The 21,420-nt window shown below is 44.1% G+C and overlaps 1 protein-coding gene across 2 annotated transcripts in view; it reads right to left on the bottom strand.

Moving 5' to 3' along the window:
* The window catches only part of ACACA (acetyl-CoA carboxylase alpha), a 483,059-nt gene that overhangs the window by 423,888 nt on the left and 37,751 nt on the right, over nucleotides 1–21,420 (bottom strand). For both annotated transcript variants that reach the window (XM_077295311.1, XM_077295310.1), the window contains exons 4-5: nucleotides 12,435–12,567; nucleotides 12,196–12,334 (exon numbers count right to left, since the gene is read on the bottom strand). In XM_077295311.1, the coding sequence (XP_077151426.1) occupies nucleotides 12,196–12,334; nucleotides 12,435–12,567 (272 nt within the window). The remainder of the gene's footprint in view (nucleotides 1–12,195; nucleotides 12,335–12,434; nucleotides 12,568–21,420) is intronic.

Below are 21,420 nucleotides of genomic sequence, written 5' to 3'. Positions count from 1 at the left end.
ATCAAATTAAATGTCTCAAAACAAGCCATGTATTACACAAAACTATATTAACCCCTTTACCCCCGAGGGTGGTTTGCACGTTAATGACCAGGCCAATTTTTACAATTCTGACCACTGTCCCTTTATGAGGTAATAACTCTGGAACGCTTCCATGGATCCTGGTGATTCTGACAGTATTTTCTCGTGACATATTGTATTTCATGATAGCGGTAAATTTCTTTGATATGACTTGCGTTTATTTGTGAAAAAAACGGAAATTTGGCCAAAAGTTTTGAAAATTTTGCAATTTTCCAACTTTAAATTTTCATGCCCTGAAATCACAGAGATATGTCACACAAAATACTTAGTAAGTAACATTTCCCACATGTCTACTTTACATCAGCACAATTTTGGAACCAACATTTTTTTGTTAGGGAGTTATAAGGGTTAAAAGTTGTCTAGCGATTTCTCATTTTTACAACACCAATTGTTTTGTTTTTTTTAGGGACCACATCACATTTAAAGTCACTTTGAGGGGTCTATATGATAGTAAATTCCCAAAAGTGACACCATTCTAAAAACTGCACCCCTCAAGTGCGCAAAACCACATTCAAGAAGTTTATTAACCCTTCTGGTGCTTCACAGGAATTTTTGGAATGTTTAAAAAAAAAAAAAATGAACATTTTTTTTTTCACAAAAAAATTACTTCAGATCCAAATTTTTTATGTTCCCAATGGTAACAGGAGAAATTGGACCCCAAATGTTATTATGCAATTTGTCCTGAGTACGCTGATATCCCATATATGGGAGAAAAATATAGTTCTTACCGATAACGGTATTTCTCTGAGCCCATGACGGCACCACGGAGAGAGGGGATCCGCCCACCAAGGACAGGAAACCTACAGATAAAAAGGCGGTACCACTCTCCTGCATCAGTTGTTTACATAGAGAACGATGGGAGACTACAAAAGTTAGTTAGTTTTAACATTACTTAGTATAATTAAGATACCGCATGCCTAAAATCAAATAATCTATGACACTGTGTTGATGTGTACACCCATAAGTGAAGGGAGGGAATGTACGGGTGCCGTCATGGGCTCAGAGAAATACCGTTATCGGTAAGAACTATATTTTTCTCTGTCGCCCATGACGGCACCACGGAGAGATTTGAATAGATTGTACATTCAGGGAGGGACCACTGCCTCTAGAACCCTTTTACCGAAGGTAAGGTCCGAAGAGGAGATAAGGTCCAATCTATAGTGCCTATAGAATGTGGAAGGTGATGACCAAGTAGCAGCTCTACATATCTGGTCTATAGAAGCTCCGGCCTTCTCCGCCCAAGAGGCTGCTACTGCTCTTGTAGAGTGAGCCTTGACTTCCCCTGGAGTGGACAGTCCATTTGCCGAGTATGATAGGCTGATAGCTTCCGAGATCCATCTCGCTCGTGTGGCTTTGGAGGCTTTTTTCCCCTTTCGGGGACCCTGGAAACACACAAACAGAGAAGCATCCTCCCTACTCTCCCTGGTGGCTTCTAAGTATTGCAGGAGGCATCTTCTGACATCTAATGTATGTAATATTTGTTCCTCCCTATTTTTAGGGTGGGGACAGAAGGAGGGGAGAGATATCTCCGGAGATCTGTGAAATCTGGAAGCCACTTTCGGGAGGTAGGCTGGGTAAATCTTTAAAATGACCCTATCCTCTAAGAACTGAGTGTAAGGGGGGTTAGCTGAAAGTGCCTGTATGTCACTAACCCTGCGGGCGGATGTGAGGGCGACCAGCAGGGAGGTTTTGAGGTTTTTTAATGAGATTTCATCTAATGGTTCAAAAGGAGATTTAGTCAGTGCTTTAAGGACCAAATTTAAATCCCATTGGGGGGTAACCCTTACTGGAAGAGGTCTAGATCTCCCGGCAGCCCTGATAAACCTAGAGACCCACCTATTTGAGGCTAAATCGAAATTGAATAGGGCTCCTAAAGCTGCGACATGAACTTTTAGGGTGCTCGTGGCTAGACCAATCTCCAACCCATTTTGCAAAAATTCTAATATGGATTTAAGGGGGATTTCTTCCCCTATTTTCGCCCCTGATGATGAAAGGAATTTTTTCCATATTTTACCATATTGCTTTGTTGTGACTGGTTTTCTACTTTGAAGTAGAGTTGAAATTAGCCCCGGAGAGAATCCTCTGCCTTCTAATAGCTTCCTCTCAAAAGCCAAGCTGTCAAGTGCAAGCTCTTGACTTGCGGATGATGGACCGGGCCTTGAGATAGAAGGTTTGGGAGGTCTGGTAACACCCATGGGTCGGATATTGACATTTTCCTCATCCAGGAGAACCAAGGCCTCTTCGGCCAGAACGGGGCTATCAATATTACAAGAGCCCCGTCCTCCCGAATTTTCCTCAGCACTGCCGGAATCAGAGAGAGAGGAGGAAAAGCATAAGCCAGCTGATGATGCCAAGGGATCAGGAATGCATCTACTACTACTGGGTTCCCCAGGGGAGCTATGGAGCAAAAAGAGTCCACTTTTTTGTTCAGGTAGTTTGCGAAGAGGTCTATTTTGGGAACACCCCATCTTTTTGTGATCTGGGTAAATTCTGCCTGATTTAGCTCCCATTCCCCCTGTTTTAGGCTGGAGCGACTGAGGAAGTCTGCTTTGACATTGTCGACCCCCTTTATATGCAGGCTTGTTAGGGAAAGGAGGTTGGTCTCGGCTATTTGTAGGATTGACTTGGTCACCTCCATCAGACTCTGGGAACGAGTACCCCCCTGGTGATTTAGGTATGATACCACCACCCGGTTGTCCGACATCACCCTGACATGGTGAGAGTGGAGAGGACCCAAGAATTCCCGCAGGGCAAACTTGACTGCTAAAAGTTCCTTCATATTGGAGGATTTGTTTTTTAGTGTTGATGACCAAGGGCCCTGGGCTACTAGATCGTCGAGATGAGCACCCCACCCCGTGGGACTTGCGTCCGTGGTTAGGACCTTTGAAACTGGGAACACCCACGGGACTCCCCGGGAAAGATTTTCCTGCGATGTCCACCAGACTAGTGAGTGACTTGTGCGAGGAGATAATGTTAACCGCCCTTCTAAATGCCCCCCTAGAGAGACCTGTTCTGATAGGATTTGCCACTGGAGGTCTCTTGAATGGAACTGAGCCCACTGGACTGCGGGGATGCATGAAGTCATAGAGCCTAAGAGGGACATTGCCTGGCGGAGGGTTATGGAGGGAAGAGATTGCATTTTTGATGCTAGACCCTGAATTTTTTGTTTTTTGTTCCCCGGGAGCCGACATTCCATTTTTATGGAGTCTAGGGTGAGTCCTAGATACTCCTGGACCTGGGAAGGCAACAGCCTGGACTTTTGTAAGTTTATTAGCCAGCCCGACTCCCTTAAAGAGTGTATTACTGTTGTCAGCTGATTTTTGCAGTGTTGAGGGGAGGAGCCTATCACCAAAAAGTCGTCTAGATAAGGCACAATCAGGGTGTTTTGTTCCCTGAGATGAGCCATTACCTCCGCAATCAGTTTTGTGAAAATTCTCGGGGCTATGGCTAGACCAAAGGGTAGAGCCGAGAATTGAAAGTGGCGTACCACCCCCCCCCCCCCCCCCCCCCCCCCCCCGATGTAAACTGCCAGTCTGAGAAACTTTTGGTGATCTTTGTGTATGGGGACATGGTAATACGCGTCCTTCAGGTCCAGGACTACCATGAAGCATTGAGGAAACAGCATTTTTATAGATGACTTTATTGTTTCCATCTTGAATGCTTGAATCTCTAGACAACTGTTTAGGGCTTTCAAGTTTATGATCGTCCTGTAGGACCCGTCTGGTTTTTTCCTCAGGAACAGAGGAGAATAGTACCCTTGCCCTCTTTATTGAGGGGGAACTTCCAGGAGTACGCCTTTTCCTACTAGCCCGATGACTTCGTTCTCCAATGCCAGTTGTTCTTCCGCTGAAGACCTTGGAGAAGTCATCGTAAAGGAGGGACGAGGGTATTTTTGAAATGTCAATTTCAGCCCTGATTCTATTATGCTCAGAATCCAGTGACTGGAGGTAATCCTCTCCCAGGCCGAGAGAAAGAGTGACAGTCTCCCCCCCACCTGGGGCCAACCTTCATTGGGGAGGCTTTTTGTTATCGTTGGGATTTGTGTTAAAAATGAATCCCTTGTTTTTGTTTTTCTTATCTTCCCATCTCCCTTGGCCTCTCCCCGGTTTTTTACGGAAAAACCTCTTGCTCCGAAAGGGCTTCCTATAGGAGGGGAAACTCAGAGAGGGAAAAGATTTCTTTTTATCCCCTGCTTTTTCCATGATGTCGTCTAGGGTGGAGCCGAACAGAAATTCTCCTTCGCAGGGGATGGTACATAGTTTTGTTTTTGTTTGCAGATCGCCCGGCCAGCATTTAAGCCAGAGCGCGCGCCTAGCTGAGTTCAAGAAGACTGCTGATCTGGCAGCTAATCTGATGGAATCGGCCGAAGCATCGGCCAGGAATGCCGCAGCCCCTTTCATTACCGGCAAGGTATTGAGGATTGAGTCCCGGGATGATTTTCCTTTGAGCTGGCCCTCTAGTTGATCCAACCAGATCATCAGGGAGCGGGATGTACATGCGGCTGCTACTGCCGGCTTTAGACCTCCTCCCGCTGCCTCCCAGGAGCTTTTGAGAAAGGCGTCCGCCTTCTTGTCCATAGGGTCTTTCAGGACCCCCATGTCTTCAAAAGGGAGAGCACATTTTTTTGATGCCTTAGCTATGGCAACATCTAGTTTAGGGGCTCTATCCCAGAAGGAACAGGATTCGTCCTCGAAGGGGTACTTTCTTTTCGGAGTTAACAGTGATTTTTTTATGGGTTTTTTCCACTCTTTTTTAATTAGTGACGAGATCGCATCATTGAGCGGAAAGGCCCTCTTCTTTCTCTGTTCTAGACCCCCAAACATAATGTCCTGAACCGATCTTTTGGGGTGAGAGTCTACCAGCCCCATAGTGCTCCTCACTGCTTTTATGAGGCCATCAGTGTCTTCTATGGGAAAAAAACTAGGCCCCGCCGAGGAAGAAGAGGACGATGATGAAGAAGAGGAGTCAGAGGAAACTGAGACTGAGCTATCACTGTCTGTGTCTGATGCCGGAGACGGGGACCTGTGTCTGGTCTTTCTCCGTTTTTTTCCTTTTTTAAGGGATCTAAAGGTGTCTTCGACCTGATCCTTGATCAGGGTTTTTAAATCGGCTGCGAACCCGGGAAGGCTCTCAGATACTGTTTGCTGTATGCATGTATTACATAGTCTTTTCTCCCAGGTAGATGGGAGATCTTCTCTACAAAGGGCACAGATATTATGCTTAGTTTTTCCTAAGCTTTTCTTCCCCTATAAGAGAGACAAATAATAATCTTACTGCCTCTGACATTCACGAAGATGACTTACCACCTCCAGGACCCATAAATACCGGTTGGGGATGCTCTGTGTCCGTCTTTTTCCCTAACGCCGTGCTGGACTCCTTGCTATGCTGAGACCTTTAGCGTTCTTTACCGGTGGTATCCTGGTGTCCTTTCAGTTGTCGTCGTTTTTGCTGCTGCTGCTGCGACGACCCTGGAGGTGGTGATTCTGGCACGGGTGATGCTGGGTCACTCATACTGCCGTTGTTACTGCAGCTGGTGCTGCCACTGTGGCGCCAATGCTGTGACACAAGGCTCACGCTGGCCAGAGGCTCGTACTGCTGCTTGGCTCGTGTTACAGATAACACCGCGGGTAACGCTGCGGAGCCGCTGGCAACTGATTCTGTTCCTTTTTTAAACGGGAGATTCCCTACGCTTTTTTTTTTTTTTACTTTTGCGCCTGCGCAGAGCTCATAGATTCGGCGCCGAGCGCCGTCCGCCGGCGCTTGCGCAGATGCGCCTCCTTGCCAGCGCCCGCGCCGATACTTAGATGCGCCCATCCACCAGCGCCTGCACAGATGTCCAGAGCCGGCGCCTGCGCAGATGCGCACAACCCCGGTGCGAGCGCCGACCCATCAAACGCCGGCGTCTGCGCAGATGCGCCCATCATTGGCGCATGCGCCGTAGCGGTCAACGCCGGCGCCTGCGCAGAAGCCTCCTCCGGCACCCACGCAGCCCCCGCCGGCGTCTGCGCAGAAGCTCCCGCCGTCGTCGCCCGCGCAGAAGCGCCCCACTGGGGCCTGCGCAGCTCCCGTGCTCCTGCGTTATCGAGAGACTGGTAAGTCTCGGGCATGCGCCGTCGGACCAAGATGTCGCCCTAGAAGCACCTATGGAGAGGAACCGGCTCCTTGCGGCCTTAATGCGCGGCTCTGCACGCCGGGTGGCGGTGCAGTGTGCAGGCTGATGCTTTTACAGGGAGGGCCACGCTACACCTCCCGCAACCACAGAGGGACCCCCCTGGATGTTGCAGCTGCTGCCTCTTACCTGGGGAGGTGACCGCGAACTCCATGTCACCTCCCCCACACACCCTAAAGGCCTACTAGCCCCAGCGGTGGTGCCTCGGGTAACCACACCAGCCGAGGCAGAGGGACCCCAGCTGCCTGAGTCGGACTGATTGGCCCCGGAATCCCACGTCGATCTTCTTTCTGGTAAGTCTGTAGGTCTCCTATCAAGGACAGGAAACCAACTGATGCAGGAGAGTGGTACCGCCTTTTTATCTGTAGGTTTCCTGTCCTTGGTGGGCGGATCCCCTCTCTCCGTGGTGCCGTCATGGGCGACAGAGAAAACTACTGTTTGCGCGCATGGCAGGGCTCGGAAGGGAAATAGTGACGTTTTGGAATGCAGACCTTGATTGAATGGTCTCCGGGCGTCATGTCGCGTTTGGAGAGCCCCTGATGTGCCTAAACATTGGAAACCCCCCACCAGCTACCCCATTTTAGAAACTAAACCCTCCAAGGAACTTATCTAGATGTGTGGTGAGCACTTTGAACCCCCAAGTGCTTCACAGAAGTTTATAACGTAGAGCCGTAAAAATAAAAAATCATATTTTTCCACAAAAAATTATCTTTACGCCGCCAATTGTGCAATTTGTCCTGAGTACACTGATACCCCATATGTGGGGGGTAAACCACTGTTTGGGCACATGGCAGCACTCAGAAGGGAAGGAGCGCCAGATTTTACTGTTATGGTTTGCAGGTGTCATGAGGTGCCAAAACAGCAGAATCCCCCATAAGTGACCCCATTTTATGAATTACTCCTCTCAATGAATTCACCTAGGGGTGCAGTGATCATATTGACACCATGGGTGAGTCACAAGAATTTTATACCATTGGGCAGCCATGCGGAGAGACTCAGGAGGAACGGAGCGCTATTTGCCTATTCAAGTGAATGGGCCTGTGCACATGTCATTATGTTTCCATGGACCGTGTGTCCGTGTGCAAAACATGCTGACATGTCCGTTTTTTAATGTCTGTAGGATAGCTGCGGAGACACCATCACGTGTTTCTCAACGCAAGCAGTGAATAGCCAGACCTTTCCCCGGGAAGGAACAACCACGGGAAGGGCAGCATCCTATAAAGGAAAACATCCAATACAGGAAAACCACCTATGCCAAGCATGGTATCCATCCACAGACAGCTGTTTCGGGGTGTTTGCCCCTCATCAGTGTGGAGTAGGAATCTGGCTATTAGGAGCAGTGCCTAGTAAAAGGCTGTGAAGGAACAGATGATTGGCCTCGGGGAGACCAAAACATCCAACACCGCGGAGACACCATCACGTGTTTCTCAACGCAGTGATCCAGAACACTGCCCCCATCCCTTATTGGAAATATGCAAATGCATGTAGGATAGCTGCGGAGACACCATCACGTGTTTCTCAACGCAAGCAGTGAATAGCCAGACCTTTCCCCGGGAAGGAACAACCACGGGAAGGGCAGCATCCTATAAAGGAAAACATCCAATACAGGAAAACCACCTATGCCAAGCATGGTACTCCACACTGATGAGGGGCAAACACCCCGAAACAGCTGTCTGTGGATGGATACCATGCTTGGCATAGGTGGTTTTCCTGTATTGGATGTTTTCCTTTATAGGATGCTGCCCTTCCCGTGGTTGTTCCTTCCCGGGGAAAGGTCTGGCTATTCACTGCTTGCGTTGAGAAACACGTGATGGTGTCTCCGCAGCTATCCTACATGCATTTGCATATTTCCCATAAGGGATGGGGGCAGTGTTCTGGATCACTGCGTTGAGAAACACGTGATGGTGTCTCCGCGGTGTTGGATGTTTTGGTCTCCCCGAGGCCAATCATCTGTTCCTTCACAGCCTTTTACTAGGCACTGCTCCTAATAGCCAGATTCCTACTCCACACTGATGAGGGGCAAACACCCCGAAACAGCTGTCTGTGGATGGATACCATGCTTGGCATAGGTGGTTTTCCTGTATTGGATGTTTTCCTTTATAGGATGCTGCCCTTCCCGTGGTTGTTCCTTCCCGGGGAAAGGTCTGGCTATTCACTGCTTGCGTTGAGAAACACGTGATGGTGTCTCCGCAGCTATCCTACATGCATTTGCATATTTCCCATAAGGGATGGGGGCAGTGTTCTGGATCACTGCGTTGAGAAACACGTGATGGTGTCTCCGCGGTGTTGGATGTTTTGGTCTCCCCGAGGCCAATCATCTGTTCCTTCACAGCCTTTTACTAGGCACTGCTCCTAATAGCCAGATTCCTACTCCACACTGATGAGGGGCAAACACCCCGAAACAGCTGTCTGTGGATGGATACCATGCTTGGCATAGGTGGTTTTCCTGTATTGGATGTTTTCCTTTATATAGGATGCTGCCCTTCCCGTGGTTGTTCCTTCCCGGGGAAAGGTCTGGCTATTCACTGCTTGCGTTGAGAAACACGTGATGGTGTCTCCGCAGCTATCCTACATGCATTTGCATATTTCCCATAAGGGATGGGGGCAGTGTTCTGGATCACTGCGTTGAGAAACACGTGATGGTGTCTCCGCGGTGTTGGATGTTTTGGTCTCCCCGAGGCCAATCATCTGTTCCTTCACGTTTTTTAATGTCAGCACGGGCCACAAAACATCCCACACACGAGCATACGCATAACGCATTGGAGCTGGGGAAGAAGAGTTAAGGTAAGCGCTGTTCCCCGGCACCGGGTGCTGAACACGGCTCTCATCATTCTCCCCTGCTCTGCCGGCGATTGGCACAAGCAGGGGAGAAAGATGAGAGCTGTGTTCAGCACCCAGTGCTGGGGAACAACGCTTACTGTAACGCTTCTTGCCAGGTGCCCGTCCTTGTGGTACTGATGCAGCATACGCATGCCACACATGTGCCGCAAGTATTACACACATGGACACTGACATCTCCGGTACCGGAAATATCAGGACATGTGAAAGAGACGTTATAGCGGGATTTTATGTTTTCCTGCTGCCACACACTAAAAGACAATTTTTATTGCAAAAAATAGTTTTTGCATCACCATATTTTGAGTGCTATAATTTTTCCATATTATGGCCCACATAGTCATGCGAGGTCTTGTTTTTTGCGGGACGAGTTGACGTTTTTATTGGTACCATTTTCGGGCACATGATTTTTCTTATGGCTTTCTATTCCAATTTTTGGGAGGCAAAATGAACAAAAACCAGCAATTTATGAATTTCCTTTTTTTGGGGGGTGGGGGGAGCGTTTATACCGTTCCACGTGTGGTAAAATTGATAGAGCAGTTTCATTCTTCGGCTCAGTACGATTACAGCGATATCTCATTTATATCATTTTTTTAATGTTTTGGAGCTTTTATACAATAAAAACTATTTTATATAAAAAAAATAATTATTTTTGCATGGCTTTATTCTGAAAGCTATAACTTTTTATTTTTCCAGTGATGGAGCTGTGTGGCAGCTTAATTTTTGAAGGACAAGATGACGTTTTCTGCGGTTCCATGGTTATTTATATCCGTCTTTTTGATTGAGTGTTATTCCACTTTTTGTTCGGCGGTATGATGATAGCATTGTTTTTTGCTTGTTTTTTTTTTTTTTTTCAATGGTGTTCACTAACGGGGTTAACTAGTGGGACAGTTTTATAGGTCGAGTCGTTACGGAAGCTGGTAAGAAGGACTCCACGTATATCGCCTGCGCTCTGCAGAGTTCATCAGTGGTGAAAAATCTTAGTTTATGTTTTTATGTTTCACTGGAACATAGAGAATGAACATAGATAACATTCCTTTCAGTCCAGATTACTAACAGGACCTCACAGATCTAGTTTACATTTAGTTATAAAATGAGCTAGGACTTTATTTTTCTATTATTGAATTTCAAGACTAATTATTATCGGAAACTATATATATGTATATATATTTACAATAGGATCCCCTTTAAAATTGCATTCTTCTTTGAAAAATTAGAATATTACAGAATGCATAACTGCAAATGATAGGATTTTTATACTCAAAGCAGTGTGTTCATTTCAGGGATGCACAACATTTTTTTGCTCTGAGGGACACATTCTCATACTGAACCAATTCTAAGGGCCGCAAAAAAAATTAAGAGGACACTTACAGGAATGCAAAATCAGAATCATCTTAGGTACATGAATGCATCATCAGAACAGATTTGGAGAGTTTTTGCTACAAAAAATCAATGTAAAACACACCCTAATTTATATTGAATTTTTGGAGCAGAAACTCCATAAACACTCCAAATCTTTCTCAATCTCAAAACTCCCAAATTGAGGATTTTTAATTTGTAATATAGACATGTAGTATGTCATTTGCCCAGTTATGGATTGCTACAAGTGGAGAAGATTAGAACCACCGTCAATATATGAATCCATCACCAGAACAACCATCAATACATGAATGCAGCCTCAGAACCACTGTCAGTACAAAACCAGCCAGTACAGGAATACTGCACCAGAACCACTGTCAGTACAGGAATGTATCACCAGAACCACCGTCAGTACATGAATACATCAACAAGCTTAGTACAGAGATCAATAGCAATGTTAGGTCATTGTATCGCATGAACCTACAACTCGCAGTATGGCCAGGTTCACATTGCGTTAACAGCAGCCCGTTCAACGCATGCATTAACGGGCTGCTATTAACGCAAGTTCCGATGTGTCACATCGCTAGTGCAGATAGAGCTAGCAGATGCTATATCTGCGCTAGCAGTGACGGACCCGGAAACGCTGCAGCACGTGTCCCAGGGTCCGTCACTCAACGACGGAAAATCGCTAGCGCACGCTAATGGCGGCGTTAACGGACTATGTTATACTGCGTTATGCCGCGGTGTAACGTAGTCCGTCTAACGGACGCCAGTAAACGTAATGTGAACCCAGCCCATGGTCTTAACAATGTGGAAGGAAATACTGGGAGCTGTTCTTACCAGCCATCATCAGACTGTGGACCATATAAGAGCCACAGTAGTGATGACTTGTGGGCAGTATCACAAATAATTTTCACATCCAGGTACCTTATAGATTACATCTTTTCTAATTTAAATAATTCCCATCCCTTTTGTCTCCATGTAGTAAATAGGCCATAATGAGATTTCAGAGCCCATCTCTCCAGCCCAGCCTTCTCTCTTCTCCAGTTTTCTGCGGCACTTCTTGACAAAGTGCCCTTAAAAATTAAATCATCATTATAATGCTTCTTACAAAACTATGGAATCAACAATATCCTCCCTCATAAAGTTCCCATCATCAGTGTCTCACCTTGCTCCCACCTTTCGATACTACTCTCCCATGTTCCCACTACTCCATGCTACCCCCCTCCACTCCATACTATCCTGCAATGCTCCAAAGACTCTATACTGTCCCCCCATGCTCCCGCAACTTCATACTGCCTCCCCAAAACTTCATACTGCTCCTACAACTTCATTCTGTCTACCCACAACTTCATACTGCCCCCTCGCACTGGCACCACACCATAATGTCACTCCTCCTACCTCTCATTACTGCCCTATCTTCATAAGACAAACCTCACAGTAACAACCGCCACCTGCACTAATATGACATTTAATCTTCGGCTACTCCATGGAGCATTTACTGTTTGACTTGCCCACAATCTCCGCTGCCTCTGCTGCACAAAGTTGACAGTGTGACACGCTTCTGCATGTCGGAGAGGGAAGTTGCTGAGCGCTTCCCTACCCCTTCTCCCCAGCATTCTAATGCATTCGCATCTGTAAAATGTGAATGTAGAAAGATTGCCACCGGCTACACAATGGAAAAAATAACTGCAAACAATTGGATAAACAGAGAAAAAAAAATAATTAATTAAAAATTAAAATTTGCTATGTACCTGCATTTGCTTTCAGATCTTCAGGAGTTACCATAACCACAAATCGAATTGCTCTTTCATTTCGGAACATCTCATAGGACCATCGTCTTATTGATCTCATGCATTTAACTGCAGCAATACCATTATTAGCGATAAGCACCTGTTGTACAATATAGAAGTTATTCAGATTTGTCATTGTAGTTCATTTAGATATAAAAGGATAAATGAACATTAGAAAGCAACTTTTAGGAGAAATATACCTTTTCAATAACTTTATTTCCTCCAAAACGAGTGACAAATTCTGCTGGTGAAGCCACAGTGAAATCTCTCTGCAAATCTATTTTTTTTCGTTCACGTCCCTGTTTGACTAGATGTAATCCAGACATGCTAGGCCTGAAGACAATACAACATTTAATAATGAAACATTAACAATACAATATTGGAGGTAAACGAGTTAATTCAAGCATTTCACACCCTGGTCTAAAAATGCAAAATTTAGAGCATATGACCTCCTCAAAAGCGTTTTCATTTCCATATACAATTTAAGGCTGTGTTCAGAAAACCGTATAAAAGGGAACCTGTCACCCCCAAAATCGAGGGTCAGCTAAACCCACCAGCATCAGGGGCTTATCTACAGCATTCTGATAGATTATACTCACCCAGGGGCGGTCCCGGTCCCATGGGTGTCGCAGTCCGGTCCGGGGCCTCCCATCTTCTTACGATGACGTCCTCTTCTGGTCTTCACGCTGCGGCTCCGGCGCAGGTGTACTTTGTCTGCCCTGTTGAGGGCAGAGCAAAGTACTACAGGGCGCAGGCGCCGGGCCTCTCTGACCTTTCCTAGCACCTGCAAACTGCAGTACTTGGCTCTGCCCTCAACAGGGCAGACAAAGTACACCTGCGCCGGAGCCGCAGCATGAAGACCAGAAGAGGACGTCATCCTATGAAGATGGGAGGCCCCGGACCGGACCCCGACACCCACCGGATCGGACCGCCCGCGTGAGTATAATCTAACCTCTTTTTCTCATCTTTTAGGATACATCGGGGGCTTATCTACAGCATTCCAGAATGCTGTACATAAGCCCCTGATGCCGGTGGGCTTAGCTCACCCTCGATTTTGGGGGTGACAGGTTCCCTTTAAAAAAACAAGAAAGTCACGTCCACAAATCGTATATGCTATTGGCTCTATGTATGTTGTGTACTTGGCTGCATAGCGGACTACAAAGGTTAGGTTCACACTTTACATTGTTCCAATGAAAGACAAGTTATTTTCAGGCTAAACAACTATGTGATCTGTATGGTATCTATTTTTATACATTGGTAGTTATTAAAATTTACAAGACCAAACACTGTTTCCCATGTTAAAGAATTGGAATGTAACCATAAAAATCAAATGCAACAGAGTTGATCCATACAGGATCCGATTTTTTGCACCCAAAGACTTTAATAGGCGAGTCTCATCTGAATTATACAGAATATTAGTGATTGCTGTAATATCTTTCATGAAGTCATTCGGGGAAAAAAAAAGGTCATCTGATCAGCCCCATTGAATGAGAATAGTACGAGTGCTGTCTGATTTTTTTTACGGACAGCACTTGGACCAAAAATACGATTGTGTGAGCGTAACTTCACCAGAAGAAGCACAGCATGAAATATGATAAGATATGGGCTCCATGGCCAAGCACGCCAGACACGCTTGTAAGAGATAGAGTTTTATGGGGCCGTTTGGTGTCTAATTTAAGATAATTTAGTAATTACTGAATTAGTGAGGGCATTTTTCTTATTGGAGTTTGTCGTACTTTTGCAAGAAACTGCTGATATTTGATATATATGTCCTTTGGTAGTCTGGTATTTAGACCAGCAAAGATCATTATATTGAGTTATTTCTGTGTTACCACTTAGCGTTTTTGTATAAAGCATTTATGTCTCTGAGCTGTCAATGTGACCCATCCGCACCCTACAATCACTTTGCAGACGGTGCGATGAAGAGACAGAGGGTCTTCCCCTCTGTCTAAAAACTTAGATGTCACAATCAGCATTGACCAGGGTAGTTAAATGACCAGGCTAAGAGTGATCTGCAATCCTGGACGCTAGCAAGAACTACATGCACAGAGCTGCGGTATTCTACACTTTCTGTGAAGAAAGCTTGGCAGTGGCTTATTTGTCAAACTACAAATGGGAGTTAAAATTCATAAAGCCTGACCCTTATCGCTCCCAACATCATTCGTTGGGGAGAGTTGGAGGCCGCCTTATACATTAGGCTGTTGGTTGATGTTAATCCAGTGAGAATAGGGCCCCTTACTCCTAGACAACCCTTTACAATCTAGCATTTGAAAAAAACAAATATCAGCAACGTTTGAAAGGCAATTTCAATTAATTGACGCAGAAAATGAGGACAGTGAAAACAAAGGGACTAGATCTTACAAAACGCTTATCAAAAAGCAGCTAGAACACATTTTCATGTGATGTCTTACAAATATTGGATAAAATCTATACAAACCATCAATAAATCTTGACTTTGCATTTGGAAAAGTCTCTCCCTTTTCTGGTCATATCCGCCAGAGGTTTGACTACTACCAAAAAGATTTTGATGAAATTATGGTAGTAGTTGACAAAACCCAAAACCTTTGTAACACTTTCAAATGCTCAAGACGATCCCAATCTAGTACCAGCCAGACTTTCGCCAGATCCATGCAAAAAAAAAAAAAAATCGGTGGACAATAAAAGATATCATAGAAAAGGGATCTCCTCAACCACGAACATCCAGATACTCAGACAATAATAGTCAAATCATAAAAATGTCAGAACTGCCTGACATGTACCTGATGTAACTCAAGGTCAGGTGAATAAATTAATATGTCAAGATATATCACAAACCTACCTACCAGGCCACTAAAGATGTCATATGCAAACTGCTGAAAGACGGTGAGAGCATTAGTCAACCCAAATGGCATCACAAGGTTGTCATAGTGTCCCTCAGGCGTATTGAAAGCGGTTTTCCACTCATCCCCCTCTTTAATACGAATTGAATTATCCGCAACCCCTGAGATCCAGTTTAGAAAAAAATTTTGCTCCTACAATCCAAGTAAAGAGGTCCAAGGTGATAGGGAGCAAATACAGATTCCCTAAAGTGATCTGATTGAGTTTGTGGAATTCTAGGCAGTGGCGTAACCCGCTATCTTTCTTCCTTACAAAGAAAAACCCTGCAGCAATCGGGGATGAGGATGGTCTGATATGACCTTTTGCCAAACTTTCCGTGATATAGTCCTTCATGGACTGCTTCTCTCAACCTGTCATATTAGGCTACGTTCACATTTGCGGTCGGGCGCCGCAGCGTCGCCGCATGCGTCATGCGCCCCTATATTTAACATGGGGGCGCATGGACATGTGTCGCACTTGCATTTTGCGCCGCATGCGTCCCTGCGGCGCCCGCGTCCGGGCGCAGAGGACGCAGCAAGTTGCATTTTTGCTGCGTCCAAAATCAATGAAAAAAAGGACGCATGCGGCGCAAAACGCAGCGTTGTGCATGCGTTTTTCTGCGTTTTTGTTTGCGTTGTGCGTTGCGGCGCCGACGCTGCAGCGCACAACGCAAATGTGAACGTAGCCTTCTATAGTCTGCTCTTTGGCAGTTGGCCCCAGGGAGAAGATTAACGGTGCAGTCATAAGGATGTGGGAGTGGAAGTTCTTGGCACCCCTGCTCCGAAAACACATCTTCAAAGTCAGACAGGTATTTAGGCACAGACTGGGAATCCACCCTTGCAAGCCGGGTGACAAAGCAGTGTCCTTGACAATATTCACTCCACTTTACAACTTCCTGAGTCTGCCAATCTACCACAGAGTTGTGCAGAGTGAGCCAAGATAGCCCAAGAACCACAGGAGAGGGTAGACTCTTTAGCACATAACAGTCAATACCTTCTGAGTGCATGGCCCTACCTGTAGACGTAACCCTTGGACAACTTGAGTATAATACTCCTGTCTCAAGGGTGTGGAGTGGATGGCTATTCTGGGTAAAGTGTATGTGGTTTGAGGCCATGGAACTGGACAAACCTAGTGTCAATCAAGTTAAACCCTTCCCCACGGTTCAGAAAGGTTGAAATAACCACCTTATTATTGCCCAGATGGATTTCAGCAGGCAGAAGAAAAAAAAATGTGTCCTACCCATGGAGAAGATATGTACATCCAGGCTGCTAACCTCCCCACAATCTTAGTATTCCGACAGCTGTTTACAGTGAGATAGGGAACGACATGCACCCACGAAATAGCCTTTTCTCCTAAAGTAAAAACACACTCCCCTTTATGCCAAACTACTGTTTGATTCCCAGAACGAGTCGCCCCACCCAACTGCATGAATTCCTCAAATGACTCAGACAAGGTTTCCCTTGGTCATGACCACCCGTACATTGGGGTGTCTTCTTAGGTCTCTGGCGAAGAAGGCAATCCACCCAGATAGCCAGAGACATGACTGCCTTAAGGGAAACTGGAGTCTCATACAGGGCTAAGGCATCCTTCACCCTTACTGATCGCCCTGGCCAGAACTGGGCACGGAGCGCAGGATCTTTCCACTTAATGTCAATGGACTCAGAACAATACTCCACCGTCGGCCAGTCTCCCTTCTGAAGTGGACGTAGTGTGGACTCAGCCAGGGAGACGCAGTTGGGGTCATTGTGTATATGACTCAATGCCAGGAAAAATTCCTCCACCGTCTGGAGTGACTGGGATTCAGATGGGAGAGAGAATGCCCATGCTTGGGCTCACCATGAAGGGGAGAGATTATTATCCTCACCCATTGCTCCTCAGTTCCTGAGGAACAAGGACATAACCTGAAGTACAGCTTACAAGCCCAAGTGAAAACAACAAACTGGTCACGCCCTCAGAGAACCTGTCAGTCAAAGTGATCTTGGGCTTCACTAAAGGGTTGCCTGGGAGTCACAGTCCCCAAACCTAATGTGTTAGGGTGCTGCAAAACGAGAGTGTGTAGATATGCCACCTCCAGGCTGAGTTGCTGCAATTTCCCCTTTCAAAGAAGGAGAGGATTCATAAATGGATCAAAAAACGGTTTTCGGACTTTGCTAATGTCACAACTCTGTTTTTGGTTATCCCTGCACTGCTAAAAGAAATCTGCACTATTTAATATGATGGTGAAGTGCTTCTAATCAGTGCAGAAGGAGAAGAAATCAGACACTGCGGTCTTCTGGCTCCTCTCTGTTACGGTAAACCCGTGACACTTGAACCAACAAATAATGCGAGTCCTTTCGCTACTCTTAGAAATTTCTTGTGTTCCAGAAGGATAGGTACATGATAATAAGCATCCAGGAGATCTAGTAATGCCATGTAGCACTTTGGAAAAAGGAGTTTCACTGGCATTCCCACCATTTGCATTTTAAAATGCTTCATTTTAATGCTTCATTTTCAATAGCCCGGAATGAGAGGTATGGTTTATTTACTAGAGATATAAAGGGGTATAGAAACCTCTCCCCTTTTGTGATTCGGGGACAGCTGAAAAGACCCCTTTTGCATTAAGGAGATAACTTGAAAAACAGGATACCTGTGACAAGAAACCTTTCTGAAAGGGTGAGAGCTGAATTCTAACTTTAATCCCTGACATATTGTGTTTAGAATCCATTTTCTTGCTGAGATTTCTGGCCAAGCAGAAAGAAACCTTTTTAGCCTACTGCCTTCTTGGAGAGCCCGATGTTATCTCCATCCAGAGCTTTTTGGGTTGTCAGCGGGAAGGGAATCGAACATGATGCCAGAAAGGCTTTGCTATTGGGACTTTCCATCTTGACTATTTGGTTCTTGGGGACATGAATTGTCTATTTCCTGATGGATCAAAAGATCTTCTTTGAAAGGAAGAAGGGGAAAATCCTCTTTTGGTATCTGCTGCCTTTGCCAATATCTCATCCAGGACTGGCCTTAAAAGGAATGCCACAATCTACTTTCTGACTGAAGATCACCTGACCAATTTTTCAACCAAAGAGCTGGACATGCCAAATTATTCAGGGAGCAAGAGTGGGCTGTGAGCTTTAGCCGAGTCGGCTAAGAAATCTGCTACTTTGAAGAAACCATCAATGATGACACATGTTGGAGGCAGCTGGTTAGATATTTTAAAGGCAGTTAGTCTTTATTGGTACTCATACGCAAAAATAGTGATCCGTGGCCACATTATGCAGAGAGTTATCTGAATGAAATAATATGAAGTTAGTGTCCTGGGATTAACAGACGTGATATCCCCATAAATGAAGATAACCAGATTAGCCATTTGTATTTTATTACGGGAATAATTCTTGAAATGAGAATTTAGTACTCAGTGGACTGACCATAGGGTCAGTGCCAAACAATCAAAAATTAGTGACAGTCTGCTCAGTCCCATAACAGCTAGTGGATGAAAACTGACTATTAAAAAAATCTTATAACTGAGAGGGGAAGATTTGAATAACATCACATCTCCACAAAGGAATACAAAATAGAAACTAGGACAAATGTCTACCAGTCACCAATACAGGCACTGCGGTATTAACCCCTTAATGACAGCCAATACGTCTTTTAAGTGACCTGAGAGATAAGAGAATAACCTCCCTATACAGGTGACAAGCCAGCAGCTGTTGGTTGTGCACTAGAGCTGACAACTTGCTGCATCAGCTACAATCAGTGTTTGCACTGTCCAAATCTGTTTAACCCCTTAGATGCTGTTGTCAATAGTGACTACATCATTATAAATGGTTAACAGAGTGTGGGGGCTTCCTCTTTATCCCAATTGGTGCCCTCAGATCATCATTGCAGTTTTCAATATGTCAGGGGGTGCTGTTTTTAAAATGATTTAACTTTTGGGGGTTTCCCAATATAAAGGCATTTCAAACATGGATAGGTCCCTAAAAAAATAAATCTTGTAAATTTCCTTGAAAAAATTAAAAATTGCTGCTACGTTTTTAAACCTCCTAAAATGCTAACAAAATAACAGAACATTTTACAAATGGTGCTGATGTAAAGCAGACATCTGGGAAATGTTATTTATCAGTGTTTTGCTGTGGTATGACTATCTGGATTGAAGGGATAATCATTCCAAGTTTGAAAAATTTTTAACAATTCAAATTTCTGATATTTTTTTATAAATAAACACGTAACATAGTGACCTAAATTTACCATTATCATAAAGTACGGTATAATGTGTCACAAGAAAATCTCTAAATCACTGGGATATGTTGAAGAGTTCCAAAGTTATTACCACATAAAGCGACACTGGTCAGATTTCAAAAATTTGGAACCGTTACTAAGGGGTTAAACAGCACAATTTATTCATTTTGAAAATAAATGTTACATATTAATATCACAGAATCTTTAGCTAGGGTGTATTTCCCTCACAGCAATTTGTAAATAAATCTACAAAACCATATGCTGATTCTTCCTTGAACAGTGGGAAGTTATGGAAGCAATAGGTCACTCATGAATTTATTTAGGAGTATCCGACTACAGGGGGCTGAATACAAATGCATATCACAATTTTCATATTTATATTTGTAAAATAATTAGAAAACCAAGTATCATTTTCTTTACACTTTATAAATACTTGCTCCTTTGTGTTGGTAGATCACATAAAATACATTTAGGGTATGTGCACACGTTGCGGATTTGGCCGCTGCAGATCCGCAGCAGTTTTCCATGCGGTGTACAGTACCATGTAAACCTATGGAAAACCAAATCCACGGTGCACATGGTGCGGAAAATACCGAGCAGAAACAATTGTATATATGGATAGGGTGCACCAATAGTATGCATAACAAATCATAAGGGTGCTACATCATGTATGAAAACGACAATACCAAAGGAGAGAAGAAAGGCCAATACAGATAAGATCTTCATACCTAATTAATAAATAGAAAGTATGTTTTATTAACACCAGTAGACAAACAAGTGAAAAATAAAAACATTGAAAACCACATGGCTCAGTGGTTAGCACTATAGCCATACATCTTTGGGGTCCTGGGTTCAAATCCCACCAAGGACACCATCTGCAAGGAGTTTGTATGTTCTCCTTATGCTTCAGTGGGTTTTCTCCAGTTTCCTCCCACACTACAAACACATACTGATAAGGAATATAGATTGTGAGCCCCATCGGGGATAGTGATGATAGTGTGGAATTAGTGGTGCTATATAAGCGAGTAAAATAAATAAATCCACACTAGATAAGGCAACCATAATATTAGTAACAATACAATGTGCTGAATATTCATATATGATTCTCCTGCAGCAATATAAGACTGAATCATATGTAAAGAGAATAAACCAAAGGTGCATCAGTCATCTATATAACAAGAGAAAGATCACGATGCATAACCTAAGGTGCCTCTCAACAACCTGACACTGTGTATACGGGTGCTTGGCCATAATAAAATGGATTTAGCATTTTTGTAAAAAAAAAAAAAAAATTATATATATATATATATATAATATCATCTAAACTGTTCAGTTTTAGGTGTGACAAACTCCCTTTACTTTACTGCAAAGTAATTTTAAGGATGACAGAGAATAAATCTGGGAATAAAAGCAGATAAGACTTCCAGGCACTGAAGTAATAATTCAATCAAGCACATGTATTTATGACCCATTGCATGGACAGAATTCACACATGTGCCACTGTCTGACCCCAAATATCTGAACTTCTAGGTTTGCACCTTCATTGCTTTTCCATTTATAGCAAACACCTGAGTTTTATGGTTCCTGGATGAAGAGCTCTCGATTCCAAAAGCACTTGTTAATAAATATATATATATATATATATATATATATATATATATATATATATATATATATATATATATATATATATATATATATATATATATATATATATATATATATACACACACACATACATATATATATATACACACATACATATATACAGTGGGGCAAAAAAGTGTTTAGTCAGTCAGCAATAGTGCAAGTTCCACCACTTAAAAAGATGAGAGGCGTCTGTAATTTACATCATAGGTAGACCTTAACTATGGGAGACAAACTGAGAAAAAAAAATCCAGAAAATCACATTGTCTGTTTTTTTATCATTTTATTTGCATATTATGGTGGAAAATAAGTATTTGGTCTGAAACAAACAATCAAGATTTCTGGCTCTCACAGACCTGTAACTTCTTCTTTAAGAGTCTCCTCTTTCCTCCACTCATTACCTGTAGTAATGGCACCTGTTTAAACTTGTTATCAGTATAAAAAGACACCTGTGCACACCCTCAAACAGTC

This window comes from Ranitomeya variabilis, chromosome 3, assembly GCF_051348905.1.
Source record: "Ranitomeya variabilis isolate aRanVar5 chromosome 3, aRanVar5.hap1, whole genome shotgun sequence".
NCBI classification, from domain to species: Eukaryota; Metazoa; Chordata; class Amphibia; order Anura; family Dendrobatidae; genus Ranitomeya; species Ranitomeya variabilis.
The sequence above is the reverse complement of the archived record's forward strand: the minus strand, read 5'-3'. Positions and strand labels throughout refer to the sequence as shown.